General features: G+C 37.0%; 1 protein-coding gene across 16 annotated transcripts in view; it reads left to right on the forward strand.

Annotated features, from left to right (window-relative positions):
* Positions 1-4895: 4895 nt before the first annotated feature.
* The window catches only part of LOC134719192 (CUGBP Elav-like family member 4), a 113579-nt gene continuing 96606 nt past the window's right edge, over positions 4896-21868 (forward strand). For 4 of the 16 annotated variants that reach the window (XM_063582185.1, XM_063582187.1, XM_063582191.1 and 1 more), the window contains exon 1: positions 4900-5200. In XM_063582185.1, the coding sequence (XP_063438255.1) occupies positions 4990-5200 (211 nt within the window). In that variant the 5' untranslated portion in view covers positions 4900-4989. Of the gene's footprint in view, positions 5201-21868 lie in introns of all 16 variants that reach the window. The other 12 variants (XM_063582193.1, XM_063582194.1, XM_063582197.1 and 9 more) reach the window with 6 other exon arrangements.

Below are 21868 nucleotides of genomic sequence, written 5' to 3' on the forward strand. Positions count from 1 at the left end.
CAATGAAATGTTGTGCTTAATTTTACTGTAGTATTGGCCGTGAAGTCATAAAACTTTCGAGTCAGTTTTTTGTACTCATACTCCAAATCAACTAATCAAAATGCTGGATTTCATGTTTCTAGCATAATTTTTGTGCTCCGAACACCGGGCAAAGTTTAATGACTTCAACCCCAGGACAGGATAAAACTTTAGGGAAAGGTTTTTTCTTGGTTTGAAACTCAGACAAATTCTGACGTTGTCAGTTTATTTTAGATTTATGAGTTTGACTGTCCCTTTGGTATCTTTCGTCCCTCTTTTATTGATTTATTCTTCTATATAGACAAAGATGGACGACTCTAAACTATAATATATGACGTTGACACAATGACAGAATGTATAAATACAGAGCCAAAAGAAGTGGCTCTCTATTTATACATCCTGTCATTGTGTTATTGTTCTCTGATCGTTCTTTATTAAATATGTGTTTGTTTTTTTATAACACAAGGTACCCCTATTTTCGACACTTTAAACTATTATGCGTTGTCAGTTTGTTTAGATTTCTGAGTTTGACGTCGCTCTTTTATGTCTTTGATTTTTCCAAATCATTGTCAATATAATGGAATTTGATGCGAGTTTCGTACAAGTGAAAGGTTTAGCTAGCTATAAAAAAAAATCCACCTTTTTCTTCATATGAAAATGCAAATACTATGTTAGGAATATTACAGTTGTTATTCAATCGTTTGATATTTTTGCGCTTGCAATTTGCTATTGAATCAGAGATTTTCAATTTTCCTCGGAGTTCAGTATGTTTGTGATTTTACTTTTCCCTTATAATGACATTTGTATGCTTGTTGATACGCGTTTTATTCAATACTTTTATTCAATATATATGTGTTGAATTTTATAACTAGATTATATCTTAGATAGATATATTCATAAAATTGGAAATGGAAATGGGGAATATGTCAAAGAGACATCAACCCGACCATAGAACAGACAACAGCAGTGTATTTATGATGCCTTGATTGTAAAAAAGAAGTGTGTGCATTTTTATAAATTTCGCTTTGACAAGTAGAATAATATGTAATGATGATGTCTACCCTTTGTTATGCTTGTTCTGTAAAACATTGGATAAAAGAAATGGTTTAAGAAAATGATCTGCAAGAAAAGATCTACAGATAAGTTGGAATTACAAAATTTAGAATATTTTAAATACTAAGGCTTTTCTACCCCATACATAGATTACCTTAGCTGGATTTGGTAAAACTTTTTGGGTATTTTGGTCCTCAATGCTCTTCAACTTCGTACTTGATTTTAGCCTTTTTAACTTCTTTGGATTCGAGCGTCACTGACGAGTCTTTTATAGACGAAACGCGCGTTTGGCGTATATACAAAATTTAGTCCTGGTATCTATGATGTGTTTATTTACTACCACTGGGTCGATACCACTGCTGGTGGAGATTTATTTCCCCAAGGGTATCACCAGCCCAGTTGTCAGCACTTTTTGTGCTGACATGAATTATCATTGATATGGTTATATTTATAAATTAACTGTTTACAAAATTTAGTCCTGGTATCTATGATGAGTTTATTTATATATAACTTAATCAACAAATATAACTTTTGTCATGTATGAGTTACAATTTATGACAAAAATAAGCAAAGACCCATCAAAACAACATCTGATAAACAAATTTAATAATACTTTTAGATACTTGGATGATATTTTGGCTCTCAATAATGACGACTTCAGTATGTATATTAGTGAAATTTATCCTGCTGAACTTACTTTAAATAAAGCTAATACTAATAATGACCACTGCCCTTTCCTCGATCTTGATATCTATATCACTAACGGAAAGCGGAATACTAAAATTTATGATAAAAGGGATGATTTTTCATTTCCTATCGTTAATTATCCGTTTTTAGATGGTGACGTTCCCTTGTCACCATCTTACGGTGTTTATATATCTCAACTTGTACGATTCTCTCGTGTTTGTAACAATGTTTTAGATTTTAACGAGAGAAATTTATGTATTACTGAAAAATTATTACACCAGGGTTTTCGATATCACAAACTAGTCAAAACTTTTACTAAATTTTATCATCGGTATAAAGACATCAATCGTAAATAAAGCTCAACATGCAGACTTTTTATACGTTCAGGTATTTCACATCCAATTTTTTATGGAAATATTCTTTATAAAGCACAAAGGTGTCAGTATTCACCTCAGAAACTTACAAAACCTTTAAATAGACTGATTAAGAAGGGATATAATTACGATACTGTTGTCAAGTCATTAAAGATTGCATATTTTGGCATTTATATTGAGTCACTGATAAGGTCTTTGCGTCGGAACTAAAGACATTTATTCTAAAAACAGTTGGCATGACATGGGTTATGTTCTTCTCATATATGTTATGATGGTATGATACTAAACCCCTAACGGGAAGGATTGTGCCTGATGTTCATATGATGAAATCATAATCTTTCAGTCAGTTTAATTGAAGTCTGGAGCTGGCATGTCAGTTAACTGCTAGTAGTCTGTTGTTATTTATGTATTATTGTCATTTTGTTTATTTTCTTTGGTTACATCTTCTGACATCAGACTCGGACTTCTCTTGAACTGAATTTTAATGTGCGTATTGTTATGCGTTTATTTTTCTACATTGGTTAGAGGTATAGGGGAGGGTTGAGATCTCACAAACATGTTTAACCCCGCCGCATTTTTGCGCCTGTCCCAAGTCAGGAGCCTCTGGCCTTTGTTAGTCTTGTATTATTTTTATATTAGTTTCTTGTGTACAATTTGGAAATTAGTATGGCGTTCATTATCACTGAACTAGTATATATTTGTTTAGGGGACAGCTGAAGGACGCCTCCGGGTACGGGAATTTCTCGCTACATTGAAGACCTGTTGGTGACCTTCTGCTGTTGTTTTTTATTTGGTCGGGTTGTTGTCTCTTTGACACATTCACCATTTCCATTCTCAATTTTATATAGTTCAAAGGTAGAAAAATGGAACACGGGAGTACTGTTGTTTCCCCTGTAATTAGGTATATGGCATATGTAATAATATTCTTAAAAGGAGATTTGAAAAATCACGCCGTTCTTATGATGCACTGAACATCAGTTCTCAGACAATTCATTGTAATAATTTCTAAACACCTAGTGAAGTTTTCAAAGGAGGTTATAAATGGTTTGCGAGAATGCAAATTCTAAACTCTAAAAAAAAAAAATATCTTTAACCAATGAATTAAAAATACCAATATCTATATCAGAGACATATAAAAAAATGTATTATATGTCTCTGCCTTTATACACTGAATAAGCATCACGTAAATATAAAGAAATATGAAATGTATAGGTTTAAACGAGGGGAATAACAATTAAATAATGATCGTGTCAACATGTACCAAAATACAATATGTTAGGATTTCTAGGACAGTTTTCGTGAGTGACATGATGCTTGAGCAAAATGTGCATACGGTGGCCTATAGTTGTTAATGACTGTGTCATTTTGGTCTATTGTGGACAGTTGTCACATTGGCAATCATACCGCATCTTCTTTTTTATATGAACAAAATTTACAATGAGAGTAAACAGAATACATGTTCTGCAATTTTTTTGTAATGTGCAATATTTGCACCCGCTACCATATTAGAAATGCAGAAAGGGTTTTATGAAGTTCTTTCGTAGCAATAAACTTTTCTTTTTGGCATCGTCTTGAACATGTGTAACGGGAGTGGAAGTTTCCACTGGCTTCGTTTTCCCGTTGTCTACCCAAGTTCTGGGATATCGGACGAAGTACGTAAAACTACGTGAATATAAACAAGATGTTTATTTTAAAGACATATATATGGTTGAACATAAGTTTACATAAATAAATATACTAAAATACGGTGGTGGCTAGTCTACTTGTCCTTATAACGTTCCATATTTGCAAGCCAAAGTATGAGCGTCTGCTCATTTTAATTCCTTAGCGTAGACTGCCCAGAACCCGGTGAGTGACGTCATACTTATAGTTCCTAGGGACAACGAGCCCGGCCGGGCACGTGCCAGAACAGGAAGTCCCTACAAGGATAATTTCATGGCCGGTCTCGGAAGAAATAGTAACGGAACTATAAGTAATTCTAAAGTTAACCAATTTCCCCAAATAGATGAATAAACAAGTAAACAAAGTGACCACCATTACACATGCATGAAATATTTTCCACTGGACGTAAATCATCGTTAACAATCAAACGATTTTCTTTACACAGGTTCTTCGCAATCAAGCTTAGACGTTCTGTCAAATAACATCATGTGAAATATGCTTTGCACACAGAATTTCGATATGAAGAAATCTATAATTTTTAGTTACGAGTCCTTAACAACCTTTACAGCTACCTCTTGACATAAGATGAAACAAGCTTTTGACAAATATAATACGTTAATCGTTCTGGTGTTCTGTAAGCAAACTAATTCTCAAAGATCAAATTACATTCATTCATAGTCACTGGAGTAGTTAAGCTTCAATTATCTAATTATTGAGCAGTATTTTTTGTTTGTTTGATTGACATCTGCAGTTAAACAGGTAAATTGCTATATGACGGTAGGAATTGTTTGTACAATGGCAGTTCTTATCTATAGTTCAATAATGCTGCCAATTGTTCTTGGATTTAACGGATTTTACTATTATTTCTGTTAAATATTGGTAAACTCCATGCAACAGTATTAACTGTGTAGTTTAGCAGTGTTAAATGACTGATAGCTACGGAATATTGATCAAACAAAATTGTCGGAGGCACTGCAATCGATTACGTCTAGAAAATGGCGGGTAAGTGCTGTATGCAAATTGAATGTCAATTTCATTGACTGTTGTATAAAGTCCGAGACATTCCGATTGTAACGTTTGTAGTGATCGTTCGTTTAGTTGGTGTAGTTTATAGGTGTTTTAATTAGTTTTGTTGTGTTTTTTGTACATTGTATTTTTTCTACCCTTTGTGATTCATTCCGTCGTTGTATACAGTATGTCCACTTTGGTGAATGGCTTAAATGAACATCCTTTAATATCTAACGGACATTGTACGCCGCCTGCTAAGGAGCAGGACGCTGTTAAATTGTTTGTCGGACAAATTCCTAGAAACTTAGACGATAAGGACTTAAGACCTATTTTTGAAGAATTTGGACCAATTTACGAATTCACGGTTCTTAGAGACAGGTTTACCGGACTCCATAAAGGTAATACAAAATTTCTCTTAAATTACAATTCATTGCATTTCTTTCTGTATATTTATTTTAATTTTATTTACATTATTGCTTTTATTATTTGCAACAAGGATGTGTAAAGTAATCAACCTATACAAATCCTTGTTTGCGTGCATCTTTTCTTTAAGGACAGTGAAACGTCACACCATTGTCTTTAGGTAAAAGTTTTAAATAGGGGAGTTTTCGAGCTTTTGATCTTTAAAAATGAACGAAACTACTATTTTAGGACAAAAAACAACATAACAATTTCAGAAATACAAAACTTTGAATCAAATCCTATAACTGCAACTCATGGGGTGGTAAAGAAAAATGTTTATAGTAAGTGAACGGGAAAATCCCGAGAATTTGGCGGGAAAAACGGTAACGCTATTGAAAAGTATAATCGTTTTCAGAAGTAGTTGTAAGATTATGTATTGATCTTCATGAGTGACAACCGAGTAAACTACATGCTATTTAAATCGTTGAATTAGAGAGTCATTTGATGAACATTAAAAAAAAATTATTACCTATTAAAAGTGATTCGATAAATGTTGATGATTTCGACAGATTTTATTTGCATTTGAGAGACAACTGTGGTTTATCTTAATAATAATTACTGCAATATGTTTATATGATTTCACAATTCACCCATTATATCAGTAAAATATGTGTCACCTATTTGGGTGATTAGCAGTGATAAATAACTGATAGTAAATATGTGTTGGTGTCAATCATATACTTTGACCCTTTGACAAAAATATAAAAATGTCTAAGATTTTGAACTAACCACTAAATCAGAAAAATTTTATTGGTTATACAGCAGTTTGGCAAACACTAATTTTGATCCTTGAGAAGCTTAATTTTTCCTTAATAATACAACGTGATTAAAACGTTTAGCTGATTTTTACAAAGTTATCTCCCTGTAGTGTTAGGTACCACCTTATTGAATACTTGACAGAATTCTATACTTTTTAACTGGGTATACAACAAATAATCGCTCCAAATACTGTAGACAGCATAGTGACTTATATATCCTACTTTCTGTCTAACTTTTGAGTGCTGTTTTTATATTAATGACACTCTAGAAATACAGGTTAAACCAAGAGTTCTCAGAGGCGGATTTAGGGGGGGGGGCAGGGGCCGCACCCCCTTTTTCTGAAAAAAAATTGGTTGCTTATTTAGGGAATCACTAAAGTGTGACTGGAGCAGGTCCCCTCTTAGGCAATCAGTGGACCTCCACTTACGAACATTTCAGGATCCGCCACTGGTTCTGATATTGCTAATCAGGAACCATGAACGCTCTTCTAGTGAAGTAAATATTTTGCTAGATAAAAAATATCACTATGTTGACATTCCACCAACCAAAGATTTGAATTCCTTGTAAAGTTATCCAAACCTGTTGCAGACAATTCTTCTTTCCACAATATTTTATTTCCAAGTGTTTACTAATATCATGTATAGCTTATAATAGATTTGGAACACATGAAGGTTGCTGTCTGCATAATATACGATTCTTGGACCTGCTCTCATCTCTTTTGATTTCAAGTGATTTTGTATTTGTTCACCTGTATTTGTGTGCATTGTAATGGCTGATTTATAGTAATAAACCCCTTTATATTTATTGAAAATTAAGTGAATGTTTTTTGTCAGAATTTCAATTCTATTATCGTAATTAAAAAGTACTTTTGAAATTCCCTTTAAAGTGCAGTCCCGTGTTAGATCTTTACTATCTGTGTGCATTGTTATACCTGACTTACTTGATAAACCTCTATGCTTATAGACTTTTAAGTAAATGAATAGTTCTTTTGGATTCTACTTTACTATATCTTACTACCAGCATAATAAGAGTGCAGTCCTGTATCAGATCTATAATAGTATTTGCGTGTATTGTTATACCTGACTTACTTGATAAACCTCTATATTTCATTTAGAATTTCATTTTTCTATAATATATTCCTACCATCATATAAAAGTGCAGTCCCGTATACGATGTATATTGATAAGGACGTATATAATGACAATCTATAAAATATTTGTGTTAGTTGATATACCTGACTTATTGTTATAATCGCTATATTAATATTATGAACATAAAGTGAATGCAATTTTGTCAGAATTCCATTTTACTATAGCTTACTATACCCACAGGTATTTGGGGAATGGACCCCCCTTTTTTTTTGGACCTCACTAAATAAAAGCTTCTTTTTTTCACTTGGGGCTCGTATGGATAGTAAAAAAAATATTGTAATCGACTAGCAATGGATTGTTGAGACTTGATATATGTTTATACATTGTAGAAAATTGTAAATGAATAAAAAAAACGCCAAAATTTTATTTTAGTGAGGTCCAAAAAAAGGGGGGGTCCATTCCCCAAATACCTGTGACTATACCAGCATATTAGAGTGCAGTACCGCTTACGATCTATAAAATATTTGTGTTAGTTGATATACCTGACTTATTGTTATAATCGCTATATTTATATTATGAACATAAAGTGAATGCAATTTTTGTCAGAATTCCGTTTTACTATAGCTTCCTACCAGCATATTAAAGTGCAGTACCGCTTACGATCTATAAAATATTTTACTATAATTATATCTTACAATACCAGCATATTAAAGTGCAGTCCCGTATACGATTTATATTGATAATGACGTATATAATGATAAAGATATATTATTCATTGAAATGTGATATATAATTGATACTTGTATATCACATCATAATTGAAATTTACAATATCAATTGTTGTTTTTGAATATATCAGCTTCTCATAATTCTAAGTGCACTGAAGCCATGATAATATTTCTGAACAACCAATTAGCAAAAGCTTTTCAATTTTTCATACTGCTGTTGTATTCCTGAATGGATTTTTGTTTCATTAGTTAATCCGTTTAAGGATAGTCAACGCTCTGCTTTTAAAAATGACAAGCTTTTTATAAACTGTTATAAATTGAAAGTATATAATATAAATAATGGATTTTAAAAAGGAGGGGAACAATGACAGGTTCATATCCTTGTATTTGACATATAAGCCATTACCAATTTGGCGGGAAATGGTTCTCTCTAGATTTTCCTTCATTTAATATTAACGGCTCCTTTTTTCAAAAGGTTTGAAAGAAAACATGGATTTTGAGAGATTTTCGACAAAAAAGGCTTTTCTAAACTTTCATATGTCAAATGTGTTCCGAATGTTTCGCCCTATGATTATTCTTATAAAACACCTTGTGATAGATTCAAGTCAGATAAACTACGCCTTATGCTTAACTAAAAGAAATTAAATAATAAAATTGCTGATATTTTCATATATATCTAAGAATCAATAGCAATACTGCAAGTAGAAAATTCTAAAAAAATATTTATTTTGCTGACATCCGACAAGTTACTAAAAGGAAACAAAAAGGTGTTTGAACAACAAAAGAAACGTCCAAATGGCGTGGATTTAAGTTTTCATAGGTTACCATACGACCTTCAACAATGAGCCAAAATGACAAGCTATAAACGGCCCAAAACGATAAGAGGTGTACAAGTTCAAACGTAAAATAAGGTATGCCCCCCCCCCCCCCCCCGAGATCTTGGTGGATGTGACAGGCACATATAAAATGGGACCGAGTTAACCACCTTTGTAAGCCCAAAGGTACTGAATTTAACATCTCGAATGTTCACGAGCACCCCCCCCCCCCACCCCCCCTACCCCCAAGATCTTGATGTATGTGACAGGCACGTATAAAATGGGACCGAGTTAACCACATTTGTAAGCCCTAAGGTACTGAGTTAACATCTCGAATGTTCACGAGCCCCCCGATATCTTGATGTGTGTAACAGGCACATATAAAATGGGACCGAGTTAACCACATTTATAAGCCCTAAGGTACTGAATTTAACATCTCGAATGTTCACGAGCCCCCGAGATCTTGATGTATGTGACAGGCACATATAAAATGGGACCGAGTTAACCACATTTGTAAGCCCTAAGGTATTGAATTTAACATCTCGAATGTTCACGAGCCCCCCGATATCTTGATGTGTGTAACAGGCACATATAAAATGGGACCGAGTTAACCACATTTATAAGCCCTAAGGTACTGAATTTAACATCTCGAATGTTCACGAGCCCCCGAGATCTTGATGTATGTGACAGGCACATATAAAATGGGACCGAGTTAACCACATTTGTAAGCCCTAAGGTACTGAATTTAACATCTCGAATGTTCACGAGCCCCCCGATATCTTGATGTATGTGACAGGCACATATAAAATGGGACCGAGTTAACCACATTTGTAAGCCCTAAGGTACTGAATTTAACATCTCGAATGTTCACGAGCCCCCAAGATCTTGATGTATGTGACAGGCACATATAAAATGGGACCGAGTTAACCACATTTGTAAGCCCTAAGGTACTGAATTTAACATCGCGAATGTTCACGAGCACCCCCCCCCCCCCCCCACCCCCACCCCCCAAGATCTTGATGTATGTGACAGGCACGTATAAAATGGGACCGAGTTAACCACATTTGTAAGCCCTAAGGTACTGAGTTAACATCTCGAATGTTCACGAGCCCCCCGATATCTTGATGTGTGTAACAGGCACATATAAAATGGGACCGAGTTAACCACATTTATAAGCCCTAAGGTACTGAATTTAACATCTCGAATGTTCACGAGCCCCCGAGATCTTGATGTATGTGACAGGCACATATAAAATGGGACCGAGTTAACCACATTTGTAAGCCCTAAGGTACTGAATTTAACATCTCGAATGTTCACGAGCCCCCCGATATCTTGATGTATGTGACAGGCATATATAAAATGGGACCGAGTTAACCACATTTGTAAGCCCTAAGGTACTGAGTTAACATCTCGAATGTTCACGAGCCCCCCGATATCTTGATGTGTGTAACAGGCACATATAAAATGGGACCGAGTTAACCACATTTATAAGCCCTAAGGTACTGAATTTAACATCTCGAATGTTCACGAGCCCCCGAGATCTTGATGTATGTGACAGGCACATATAAAATGGGACCGAGTTAACCACATTTGTAAGCCCTAAGGTATTGAATTTAACATCTCGAATGTTCACGAGCCCCCCGATATCTTGATGTGTGTAACAGGCACATATAAAATGGGACCGAGTTAACCACATTTATAAGCCCTAAGGTACTGAATTTAACATCTCGAATGTTCACGAGCCCCCGAGATCTTGATGTATGTGACAGGCACATATAAAATGGGACCGAGTTAACCACATTTGTAAGCCCTAAGGTACTGAATTTAACATCTCGAATGTTCACGAGCCCCCCGATATCTTGATGTATGTGACAGGCACATATAAAATGGGACCGAGTTAACCACATTTGTAAGCCCTAAGGTACTGAATTTAACATCTCGAATGTTCACGAGCCCCCGAGATCTTGATGTATGTGACAGGCACATATAAAATGGGACCGAGTTAACCACATTTGTAAGCCCTAAGGTACTGAATTTAACATCTCGAATGTTCACGAGCACCCCCCCCCCCCCCCACCCCCACCCCCCAAGATCTTGATGTATGTGACAGGCACGTATAAAATGGGACCGAGTTAACCACATTTGTAAGCCCTAAGGTACTGAGTTAACATCTCGAATGTTCACGAGCCCCCCGATATCTTGATGTGTGTAACAGGCACATATAAAATGGGACCGAGTTAACCACATTTATAAGCCCTAAGGTACTGAATTTAACATCTCGAATGTTCACGAGCCCCCGAGATCTTGATGTATGTGACAGGCACATATAAAATGGGACCGAGTTAACCACATTTGTAAGCCCTAAGGTACTGAATTTAACATCTCGAATGTTCACGAGCCCCCCGATATCTTGATGTATGTGACAGGCACATATAAAATGGGACCGAGTTAACCACATTTGTAAGCCCTAAGGTACTGAATTTAACATCTCGAATGTTCACGAGCCCCCCGATATCTTGATGTATGTGACAGGCACATATAAAATGGGACCGAGTTAACCACATTTGTAAGCCCTAAGGTACTGAATTTAACATCTCGAATGTTCACGAGCCCCCCGATATCTTGATGTGTGTAACAGGCACATATAAAATGGGACCGAGTTAACCACATTTATAAGCCCTAAGGTACTGAATTTAACATCTCGAATGTTCACGAGCCCCCGAGATCTTGATGTATGTGACAGGCACATATAAAATGGGACCGAGTTAACCACATTTGTAAGCCCTAAGGTACTGAATTTAACATCTCGAATGTTCACGAGCCCCCCGATATCTTGATAAAGTGACAGGCACATATAAAATGGGACCGAGTTAACCACATTTGTAAGCCCTAAGGTACTGAATTTAACATCTCGAATGTTCACGAGCCCCCGAGATCTTGATGTATGTGACAGGCACATATAAAATGGGACCGAGTTAACCACATTTGTAAGCCCTAAGGTACTGAATTTAACATCTCGAATGTTCACGAGCCCCCGAGATCTTGATGTATGTGACAGGCACATATAAAATGGGACCGAGTTAACCACATTTGTAAGCCCTAAGGTACTGAATTTAACATCGCGAATGTTCACGAGCACCCCCCCCCCCCCCACCCCCACCCCCCAAGATCTTGATGTATGTGACAGGCACGTATAAAATGGGACCGAGTTAACCACATTTGTAAGCCCTAAGGTACTGAGTTAACATCTCGAATGTTCACGAGCCCCCCGATATCTTGATGTGTGTAACAGGCACATATAAAATGGGACCGAGTTAACCACATTTATAAGCCCTTAGGTACTGAATTTAACATCTCGAATGTTCACGAGCCCCCGAGATCTTGATGTGTGTAACAGGCACATATAAAATGGGACCGAGTTAACCACATTTGTAAGCCCTAAGGTACTGAATTTAACATCTCGAATGTTCACGAGCCCCCCGATATCTTGATGTATGTGACAGGCATATATAAAATGGGACCGAGTTAACCACATTTGTAAGCCCTAAGGTACTGAGTTAACATCTCGAATGTTCACGAGCCCCCCGATATCTTGATGTGTGTAACAGGCACATATAAAATGGGACCGAGTTAACCACATTTATAAGCCCTAAGGTACTGAATTTAACATCTCGAATGTTCACGAGGCCCCGAGATCTTGATGTATGTGACAGGCACATATAAAATGGGACCGAGTTAACCACATTTGTAAGCCCTAAGGTATTGAATTTAACATCTCGAATGTTCACGAGCCCCCCGATATCTTGATGTGTGTAACAGGCACATATAAAATGGGACCGAGTTAACCACATTTATAAGCCCTAAGGTACTGAATTTAACATCTCGAATGTTCACGAGCCCCCGAGATCTTGATGTATGTGACAGGCACATATAAAATGGGACCGAGTTAACCACATTTGTAAGCCCTAAGGTACTGAATTTAACATCTCGAATGTTCACGAGCCCCCGAGATCTTGATGTATGTGACAGGCACATATAAAATGGGACCAAGTTAACCACATTTGTAAGCCCTAAGGTACTGAATTTAACATCTCGAATGTTCACGAGCACCCCCCCCCCCACCCCCACCCCCCAAGATCTTGATGTATGTGACAGGCACGTATAAAATGGGACCGAGTTAACCACATTTGTAAGCCCTAAGGTACTGAGTTAACATCTCGAATGTTCACGAGCCCCCCGATATCTTGATGTGTGTAACAGGCACATATAAAATGGGACCGAGTTAACCACATTTATAAGCCCTAAGGTACTGAATTTAACATCTCGAATGTTCACGAGCCCCCGAGATCTTGATGTATGTGACAGGCACATATAAAATGGGACCGAGTTAACCACATTTGTAAGCCCTAAGGTACTGAATTTAACATCTCGAATGTTCACGAGCCCCCCGATATCTTGATGTATGTGACAGGCACATATAAAATGGGACCGAGTTAACCACATTTGTAAGCCCTAAGGTACTGAATTTAACATCTCGAATGTTCACGAGCCCCCCGATATCTTGATGTATGTGACAGGCACATATAAAATGGGACCGAGTTAACCACATTTGTAAGCCCTAAGGTACTGAATTTAACATCTCGAATGTTCACGAGCCCCCCGATATCTTGATGTGTGTAACAGGCACATATAAAATGGGACCGAGTTAACCACATTTATAAGCCCTAAGGTACTGAATTTAACATCTCGAATGTTCACGAGCCCCCGAGATCTTGATGTATGTGACAGGCACATATAAAATGGGACCGAGTTAACCACATTTGTAAGCCCTAAGGTACTGAATTTAACATCTCGAATGTTCACGAGCCCCCCGATATCTTGATAAAGTGACAGGCACATATAAAATGGGACCGAGTTAACCACATTTGTAAGCCCTAAGGTACTGAATTTAACATCTCGAATGTTCACGAGCCCCCGAGATCTTGATGTATGTGACAGGCACATATAAAATGGGACCGAGTTAACCACATTTGTAAGCCCTAAGGTACTGAATTTAACATCTCGAATGTTCACGAGCCCCCCGATATCTTGATGTATGTGACAAGCACATATAAAATGGGACCGAGTTAACCACATTTGTAAGCCCTAAGGTACTGAATTTAACATCTCGAATGTTCACGAGCCCCCCGATATCTTGATGTATGTGACAGGCACATATAAAATGGGACTGAGTTAACCACATTTGTAAGCCCTAAGGTACTGAATTTAACATCTCGAATGTTCACGAGCCCCCGAGATCTTGATGTATGTGACAGGCACATATAAAATGGGACCGAGTTAACCACATTTGTAAGCCCTAAGGTACTGAGTTAACATCTCGAATGTTCACGAGCCCCCCGATATCTTGATGTGTGTAACAGGCACATATAAAATGGGACCGAGTTAACCACATTTATAAGCCCTAAGGTACTGAATTTAACATCTCGAATGTTCACGAGCCCCCGAGATCTTGATGTATGTGACAGGCACATATAAAATGGGACCGAGTTAACCACATTTGTAAGCCCTAAGGTATTGAATTTAACATCTCGAATGTTCACGAGCCCCCCGATATCTTGATGTGTGTAACAGGCACATATAAAATGGGACCGAGTTAACCACATTTATAAGCCCTAAGGTACTGAATTTAACATCTCGAATGTTCACGAGCCCCCGAGATCTTGATGTATGTGACAGGCACATATAAAATGGGACCGAGTTAACCACATTTGTAAGCCCTAAGGTACTGAGTTAACATCTCGAATGTTCACGAGCCCCCCGATATCTTGATGTGTGTGACAGGCACAATCATATAAAATGGGACCGAGTTAACCACATTTGTAAGCCCTAAGGTTCTGAGTTAACATCTCGAATGTTCACGAGCCCCCGAGATCTTGATGTATGTGACAGGCACATATAAAATGGGACCGAGTTAACCACATTTGTAAGCCCTAAGGTACTGAGTTAACATCTCGAATGTTCACGAGCCCCCCGATATCTTGATGTATGTGACAGGCACATATAAAATGGGACCGAGTTAACCACATTTGTAAGCCCTAAGGTACTGAATTTAACATCTCAATTGTTCATAAGAAGTAAACATTTTATATTATTTTTATTATTGTATTGTACTGATTAGTGTCATTTCATTGGTATGGACCATTTTTCCTTCAAGAAATCGATTTATTCTCGTCGGCAAGTAAACATGTAAGACGTCTTAAGAACAAACTGGCGAATTCTGAAGAGATGAGAAATATAAAAATGTTTGGCCATCTTGAAAGTCCTTTTAGTGAATTAACCAATTAAGATGAATGGCTTTTACCGGTAAACGGTTTCGACCGATGCAAATATCGTAAGATCAATATTCCTCCGCTATTTCACAAAAGACTATATCCGTCATTTCAATATAGTGGACCTAAAATTATAAATATTATCACGTTTACTAAAAGAAGTATAATATAGCTGACATCCGGTACAAATCCAGGTTAGGGGAGGGGAGGGTGAGGGGGTTACCAGTGTTGTAATTTTCTTACTCAAACGAGAAAACCATTCGAAACACAGTACATTTTCCTATCATTTTACGGTTTAGTTTTAAATTAAAACTTTTAATTACTCTTACTTGGCTGAGTAAATGTTCTAGAATGTCATATCACAGAGAAGGTTACTTGTCGAACAATTATTTACTCCAGAGTCAAAAGTTGGTTATATGAAAAAAGTCTAAATATAGATGTCATTATCAATTGAATTTGAATATTTGGTATTTTTCGTCACTCTTGAACCTTACAAAATTTAATTTTTAAAAAAAGGCACCAATCAAGGTTCGGTCGACTTTTTTTCTCAAAATAGCACATATCAGTCATCTGATATAATTGTATCTTCGTTGCAATCTTTTCATGTGGTAATAAACACTGCACTGTTTCGTAAATTCCAATACTATATATTGATTATCTACATCCCACCAAGACATAACAATTGTTTAATGGCAACATATATCATCAAGATAGTAAAGTTAACACCTTCGAAGGTGTACTTTCTTACTTGGATATTTGCTGTTATTTTAGGCTAATTATATAGCTCCTTTAATATTTTAAAATGTTCGACGTTAAGTTAATATCATAATCAGCTTTTCAGATATTTGTTTAGGGACCAGCAGAAGTAGTAAAGTTAACACCTTTGAAGGTGAAAGTGAAGGTGAAGTTTCATTCTAGGATTTTGCTGTTATTTTACGGGCTAATTATCATAAGTCAATCCTCGGTAGAATCCGCTACTGTCCTTCTGGGTACGGAATCAGCCGAGTTGAGACGAATGGGCTACGTACTTTGATTTTGCTGTTATTATACTAGGCTAATTATCATTCGGCAATCCTCGGTAGAACCGGCTACTGTCCTTCTGTGTACGGAATCGGCCGAATTGAGACGAATGGGCTACGTACTTGGATTTTGCTGTTATTATACTAGGCTAATTATCATTCGGCAATCCTCGGTAGAACCGGCTACTGTCCTTCTGTGTACGGAATCGGCCGAATTGAGACGAATGGGCTACGTACTTGGATTTTGCTGTTATTATACTAGGCTAATTATCATTCGGCAATCCTCGGTAGAATCCGCTACTGTCCTTCTGGGTACGGAATCAGCCGAGTTGAGACGAATGGGCTACGTACTTTGATTTTGCTGTTATTATACTAGGCTAATTATCATTCGGCAATCCTCGGTAGAACCGGCTACTGTCCTTCTGTGTACGGAATCGGCCGAATTGAGACGAATGGGCTACGTACTTGGATTTTGCTGTTATTATACTAGGCTAATTAACATTCGGCAATCCTCGGTAGAACCGGCTACTGTCCTTCTGTGTACGGAATCGGCCGAATTGAGACGAATGGGCTACGTACTTGGATTTTGCTGTTATTATACTAGGCTAATTATCATTCGGCAATCCTCGGTAGAATCCGCTACTGTCTTTCTGGGTACGGAATCAGCCGAGTTGAGACGAATGGGCTACGTACTTTGATTTTGCTGTTATTATACTAGGCTAATTATCATTCGGCAATCCTCGGTAGAACCGGCTACTGTCCTTCTGTGTACGTAATCGGCCGAATTGAGACGAATGGGCTACGTACTTTGATTTTGCTGTTATTATACTAGGCTTATTATCATTCGGCAATCATCGGTAAAATCCGCTACTGTCCTTCTGGGTACGGAATCAGCCGAGTTGAGACGAATGGGCTACGTACTTTGATTTTGCTGTTATTATACTAGGCTAATTATCATTCGGCAATCCTCAGTAAAATCCGCTACTCTCCTTCTGGGTACGGAATCAGCCGAATTGAGACGAATGGGCTACGTACTTTGATTTTGCTGTTATTATACTAGGCTTATTATCATGTCAATCCTCAGTAAAATCCGCTACTCTCCTTCTGGGTACGGAATCAGTCGAGTTGAGACGAATGGGCTACGTACTTGGATGTTGCTGCTATTATACTAGGCTTATTATCATTCGGCAATCTTCGGTAAAATCGGCTACTGTCCTTCTGGGTACGGAATCAGCCGAGTTGAGACGAATGGGCTACGTACTTGGATTTTGCTGCTATTATACTAGGCTTATTATCATTCGGCAATCTTCGGTAAAATCCGCTACTGTCCTTCTGGGTACGGAATCAGCCGAGTTGGGACGAATGGGCTACGTACTTTGATTTTGCTGTTATTATACTAGGCTTATTATCATTCGGCAATCTTCGGTAAAATCCGCTACTGTCCTTCTGGGTACGGAATCAGCCGAGTTGGGACGAATGGGCTACGTACTTTGATTTTGCTGTTATTATACTAGGCTAATTATCATTCGGCAATCCTCAGTAAAATCCGCTACTCTCCTTCTGGGTACGGAATCAGCCGAATTGAGACGAATGGGCTACGTACTTTGATTTTGCTGTTATTATACTAGGCTTATTATCATGTCAATCCTCAGTAAAATCCGCTACTCTCCTTCTGTGTACGGAATCAGTCGAGTTGAGACGAATGGGCTACGTACTAGGATGTTGCTGCTATTATACTAGGCTTATTATCATTCGGCAATCTTCGGTAAAATCCGCTACTCTCCTTCTGTGTACGGAATCAGCCGAGTTGAGACGAATGGGCTACGTACTTGGATTTTGCTGCTATTATACTAGGCTTATTATCATTCGGCAATCTTCGGTAGAATCCGCTACTGTCCTTCTGGGTACGGAATCAGCCGAATGAGACGAATGGGCTAATTGTCATATAGTTCCTGTAATATTTAATGTTTGACGTTTTGTAATATCATAATCAGCTTTTTAGATATTTGTTTAGGGGCCAGCTGAAGCACGCCTTCTGGTGTGGGATTTTCACGCACGCTGTGTTAGTTGCCTTCTGTTGTTTTTTTACTCTTTAGTCAGGTTGATGTGTCTTCGATTATCTTAGCTCTATTTGGCAAAACTTTTTAGTAATTTTTGGTCCTCAATGCTCTTCAACTTCGTACTTTTTTTTTTTTTAATTTTAAAAAAAAAAATTATTCGAGGGTCACCGAGGAGTCTTTTGTAGATGAAACACGCGTCTGGTGTGAATATAAAATTTCAATCCTGGTATCTATTAACAATTTAAAGTTTCATTTTCATGATAAATCAGTTCGGGAAATATATCTAAATCTTCTCTTATTCTTAAGTAACAATAGTCTTGACTTTTAGACTTACAATCATCTAATGAAAATTGTCCAGCTGTAAATTTTATTCGAAGAGAACATTTTGTGTCGATATTTTAAATACAAGAGAAACTTTTGTGAATTTTTGTTTTTAAAATAATAATAATTTTATTTGCAAAAAATACACCCATATGGGTCAAGCAAACACAAATACAACATTTAATACAGACAGTGAAGAATTACAAATATAAACATAAAAAAAACCAAAAAAACCCATAGTTATAAATGGTAATCAATGTAGCCTTTGATGGACATGGACCTCATTTTCGCAATTCTAATAATCTTGGCTCTGTGTCATTCTTTTTCATTTTCATGTCGTATTTCAGCAAAAAAATAAAAAATAGAAAGATAAGGCCTGAACACAAATAAGACAACTCTCCATAAGAGATCAACTGATCCAGAAGTATGGGTAGCCATACGGCTTCAACAATGAGTAAAAAAAATACTGCATAGTCAGCAAATGTAAAACAATTCAAACGAGAAATATTTCGCAAAAGTACATTTCTATATCTTGAAAAATAGATAGTATATTTCATTCCTAGCGAAAAAGCAAAGAAACATCACGATTTTATCTTGATAAATGTGACAATGTCACTTCTTTAACGGAGACAGACACTCAGACATTGCTTCTTGTTTAAGACCGTCTGCTGATTATGCGCAGACCACTCAAATAATTCGTGTCTTTTCTCAATGTCGTATGTTGATAATGCGCAGACCACTCTTCAATCTGTATCGGTATCGTCTGCTGATTATGCGCAGACCACTAATACATTCCGTATCTCTTCTTTAATGTCGTCTGCTGATAATACGTAGACATTACTACTCAACAATCCGGTGCGACATTGCTTTCTTTTCTATAATCTTTAATATATCATGGATTGGACAGGTTTCCGGTTTATTCAGGGTTCCGTTTAATCAGGTTTTACTGTATATGAAGGAGCAGCCATATGTCGCCGTAATAAATGTGTTTGTTCGCTATTCAGCATAAGAACAGGAGCTTTAAAATACGCTGCTCTAAAGAATATATAAATAAGAATGTGTAGTAAGAGTGCCAATGAGACAACTCTCCATCCAAATCACAATGTATAAAAAGTTAACTTTTGTAGGGCCTTCAATGTGGAGCCCTAGTTCACACCAAGGATTTGTATAGGATCACTATACAAATCCTTGTTCACACTGAACAATAAGCTATAAAGTGCTTCGAAATTACTAGTAAAAAAAACCCAGTTCAAACAGGAAAACCTTCAGTCTAATCTATATAAAAAAAAACGAGAAGTACGTTTGAACCACATCAACAACCGACAACCTCTGAACAATAGGTTGTTGTATATTTTCAGAAATGCCGGTGTTTTAAGGCTTCATCACGATAAATGTGTCTCAAAAACAAAAAGTCTTATTTTAAATTGTGATAGCAGTATCTATATAGATTCTATAAATGCATACTTTTCAAATTGAAATTATCAATATCGTATGTTTGCACATATTTCCGCCATTGCAATTATACATGCACGTAAAAATATCTCAATTTACAGTACATATATGCAGACTGAGTTTTTCTTATGCATGTGGCATACTCCAATTTTGGCTTCTTTCATGAATATTTACAATGCAGGCATTTTTTGTAAACTACGTAATTAAAAAAAACTCTTATAAAATTGAATTACAATCTTCACGGTTTTCACCTTTGAACCTTTGAACGAGTTAAGAGAACACACGAAGAACATTGCAAGTAAAGACTACCTCCACATCAGATTTAAAGTCTACAAAAGAACATGCAAAGACAAAAATATGTCAGGACAGAATGAGACTTTTATCGATAAAGTCTGGAAGATACAAAAGACAAGCTTCCACATATATATAGCAATAGGTACTAAGTAAGTAACACGTGAAATACGATGGAAAAATCTACGAAAAAAACAGAGTTATCAAGCAAAAAAAAATGTCCTGATAACGACTTCAGACAACAACAACTACATTCAAGAGTCAATTGACCTGGTACCAGCTGCACATAAAAACAACTTCCGTACGAAAGCAAACAGACCTGGTACCAGGAACAAAACATAAATAACTACAAAGAAAAAAACCAGCTATACAGTAAAACCTGACTAAACCGAACCCTTTCGGGAATTAAGATTTTGTTCGGTTTTGGCAGGTATTTGGTTTCATCAGGTTCACAATGCATAAAATGTGGTATGATTGGTCTTCAGAACAATAAAATTGAGAAAGGAAATGGTGAATATGTCAAAGCGACAACCACCCGACCATAGAGCAAACAACAGCCGAAGGCAACCAATGGGTCTGCAATGCAGCGAGAATTCCCGCACCCGTAGGTGTCCTTCAGCTGGCCCCTAAAATATGCATAATAGTACAGTGATAATGGACGTCATACTAAACTCCGAATTATACACAAGAAACTAAAATTTAAAATCATACAAGACTAACAAAGGCCAGAGGCTCCTGACTTGGGACAGGCGCAAAATTGCGGCGGGGTTAAACATGTTTATGAGATCTCAACCCTCCCCCTATACCTCTAGCCAATGTAGAAAAGTAAAAGAATAACAATACGCACATTAACATTCAAGTTTGGATTAGACAGGTTTCCGGTTTATTAAGGGTTCGGTTTAATCGGGTTTCACTGTATATACAAGAGCAAACGGACCTGGTTTTAGTTACAGACAAACACAACTAAATGCAACACCCCACAACCTGCTACCAGATACAGATAAAATCAACTGCACTCAAAAGCCAGCAAGACCTGGTACCAGCTATAGACGAAAGGAACTATATACAAGGCCAACAGATCTGGTATCGGAGTTAGACAAATCAAATACAAATTAAAGCCATCAAAACCTGGTTCCACCTACAGACAAAAACATGATACATACAAAAGCCAACATACTCGGTTCTAGCTATAGACAAAACAACTTCATACAAAAGCCAACAGACCTTGTCCCAGCTACAGAAAAAATAACTTCATGCAATAGTAGAAGAAACCCAACAAAAACACTGTTTTCAAAAGCTTACAGAATTTATACAAGATACAAATAAAATCAACTGCATTCAAAAACTAAAATTACCTGGTACCAGCTTTAGACAAATTTTCTGCATTCAAAAGCCAACAAGACGTGGAACCTTCTACGGACCGTTGAAAACCAACTACATACAAAACCATCAGACCTTATACCAGCTACAGATGAAATAACCACATTCAAAATACAACACTACCTGGTACCAGCTACGGACAAAACCAACTATATACAAAAGCCAACAGATTTAATTTAAGCTTGGACAAAAACACTGCAGTCAAAAGCTTACAGAACTAGTACCAGATACAAACTGCATTCAAAACCCAACAAGACTTGGTACACGCTAAAGAAAAAAGAAAAAATCACTGCATTCAAAAGCCAACAAGACTTGGCACCTGCTGCATACAAAAACCAGATAACTGGTACCATCTACAG

The sequence above is a fragment of the Mytilus trossulus genome, chromosome 5 (assembly GCF_036588685.1).
Source record: "Mytilus trossulus isolate FHL-02 chromosome 5, PNRI_Mtr1.1.1.hap1, whole genome shotgun sequence".
Taxonomy (NCBI): Eukaryota; Metazoa; Mollusca; class Bivalvia; order Mytilida; family Mytilidae; genus Mytilus; species Mytilus trossulus.